Source organism: Pongo abelii, chromosome 2 (assembly GCF_028885655.2).
Source record: "Pongo abelii isolate AG06213 chromosome 2, NHGRI_mPonAbe1-v2.0_pri, whole genome shotgun sequence".
Classification (NCBI taxonomy): Eukaryota; Metazoa; Chordata; class Mammalia; order Primates; family Hominidae; genus Pongo; species Pongo abelii.
In genome coordinates this window covers 765,502-767,910 of record NC_085928.1, presented here as the reverse complement: position 1 = coordinate 767,910, position 2,409 = coordinate 765,502, and the positions used below count along the sequence as shown (strand labels likewise).

General features: G+C 37.5%; 1 protein-coding gene across 1 annotated transcript; it reads left to right on the top strand.

Annotated features, from left to right (window-relative positions):
• Positions 1 to 999: 999 nt before the first annotated feature.
• On the top strand, positions 1,000 to 1,937 carry LOC129058410 (olfactory receptor 5H8). Its single transcript, XM_054551200.2, is given in 2 exon segments — positions 1,000 to 1,683; positions 1,686 to 1,937. Coding segments are annotated over 2 exon segments (930 nt in total). The 5' UTR covers positions 1,000 to 1,005.
• Positions 1,938 to 2,409: the final 472 nt, after the last annotated feature.

Genomic DNA, 2,409 nt, shown 5'->3' with positions numbered 1-2,409 from the left:
AGATCACAGGACCACAGGACCAGGGCGAAATTAAAATTGCTAATGAAGTTTCGGGCATGCTTTGTCATTGATAACATCTTATCAGGAGATAGGGTTTGAGAGCAGACAGCCGGTCTGACCAAAATTTATTAGCCGGGAATTTCCTCATCCTAATAAGCCTGGGAGCGCTACGGGAGACCGGGGCTTATTTCATCCCACAGCTGTGACCGTAAAAGACAGCCACCCCCAAAGCAGCCATTTTAGAAGCCTCCCCTCAGAGACGCATTCTCTTTCTCAGGGATGTTCCTTGCTGAGAAAAAGAATTCAGCAATATGTCTCCCATTTGCTTTTGAAAGAAGAGAAATATGGCTCTGTTCCGCCTGGCTCACCGGCAGTCAGAGTTTAAGGTTATCTCTGTTGTTCCCTGAACACTGCTGTCATCCTGTTCTTTTATCAAGGTGCCCAGATTACATATTGTTCAAACACACATGCTCTACAAACAATTTGTGCAGTTAATGCAATCATCACGGGGTCCTGAGGCGACATACATCCTCCTCAGCCTGTGAAGATGATGGGATTAAGAGATTAAAGTAAAGACGGCATAGGAAATCACAAGGGTATTGATTAGGGAAGTGATAAGTGTCCATGAAATCTTCACAATTTATGTTCAGAGATTGCAGTAAAGACAGGCGTAAGAAATTATAAAAGTATTAATTTGAGGAACTAATAAATGTCTATGAAATCTTCACAATTTATATTCTCCTGCCACGGCTTCAGCTGGTCCCTCCGTTCAGGGTCCCTGACTTCCTGAAACATTCTATAAACTCAAATAATTGCATTTTTCCACCTCTTCAATTCCCCTACTATAGTTTTCATCAGCACAGTGTAATAAATACATGAAGAGGACATTCTGATGAATGTATGATTTTATTTTAACTCTTCTCCTCCAGTATTCACTTTATAAATCCTTATTGAATATTCTTTTTATATTTATTTCAGTTCACTCAGGGTACATCCAATGAGGACATGGATGAGGAAAATGCAACATTGCTGACAGAGTTTGTTCTCACAGGACTTACATATCAATCAGAGTGGAAAATAGCCCTGTTCCTGGCATTCTTGGTAATATATCTCATCACCATCATGGGAAATCTTGGTCTGATTGCTGTCATCTGGAACGACTCACACCTTCACATTCCAATGTACTTATTCCTTGGGAGTTTAGCCTTTGTGGATGCTTGGTTATCATCCTCAGTGACCCCTAAGATGCTGATCAGCTTCTTAGCTAAGAGTAAGATGATATCTCTCTCTGAATGCAAGATACAATTGTTTTCCTTTGGAATCAGTGCAACCACAGAATGTTTTCTCTTGGCAACAATGGCGTATGATCGCTATGTAGCCATATGCAAACTTTTACTTTATCCAGCCATTATGACCAATGGACTATGCATCTGGCTATTAGTCTTGTCATTTATAGGTGGCTTTCTTCATGCCTTAATTCATGAAGGTATTTTATTCAGATTAACCTTCTGTAATTCCAACATAATACATCACTTTTACTGTGACATTATCCCATTGTTAAAGATTTCCTGTACTGACCCTTCTATTAATTTTTTAATGCTTTTTATTTTGTCTGGTTCAATACAGGTATTCACTATTTCGACTGTTCTTGTCTCTTATACATTTGTCCTCTTTACAATCTTAAAAAAAAAAAGTCTGTCAAAGACATAAGGAAAGCCTTTTCCACCTGTGGAGCCCATCTCTTATCTGTCTCTTTATACTATGGCCCCCTTCTCTTCATGTATGTGTGCCCTGCATCTCCACAAGCAGATGATCAAGATATGGTGGAGTCTCTATTTTACACTGTCATAATTCCTTTCTTAAATCCCATGATCTACAGCCTGAGAAATAAGCAAGTCATAGATTCACTGACAAAAACATTAAAAGGAAATGTTTAGATCTCATACTGGAATGTACTCTCTATTTAAAGTCACGTAATCATGCAGGCTAGATGTCGGTATATGTTAGTGTATGTTTAAAGTTTTTTGCATTTACAATTGTCCTAACTTTTTAACGACTCAAGTCTTTAGTATCTAATAAATTCCTTAAGATATTTGTATATATTATTGAAAAGCATACAAGAAAATTTTGTCAACTGTTCATGACATACTAGATTAGAGCAGAAAAAAAATAAAAACATTTTACAGGTTTCTTGCTCTTCAATGTGGCTTTATAAATGGATCAAGTGCTACAATAGTAGATCCTTTAATAACAACTTGAGTATGATGTCTTTGTTACTAATACAGGTTTATAAGCTGGAGATTCATAGCACAATTCCTCCATAGAACAAGTTTGTGTTTGCATGAACCCAAGCAAATCTCATGAATTCAGCTAACCATCACAAAGTGTTTTATTCCACTTTATTGGGAA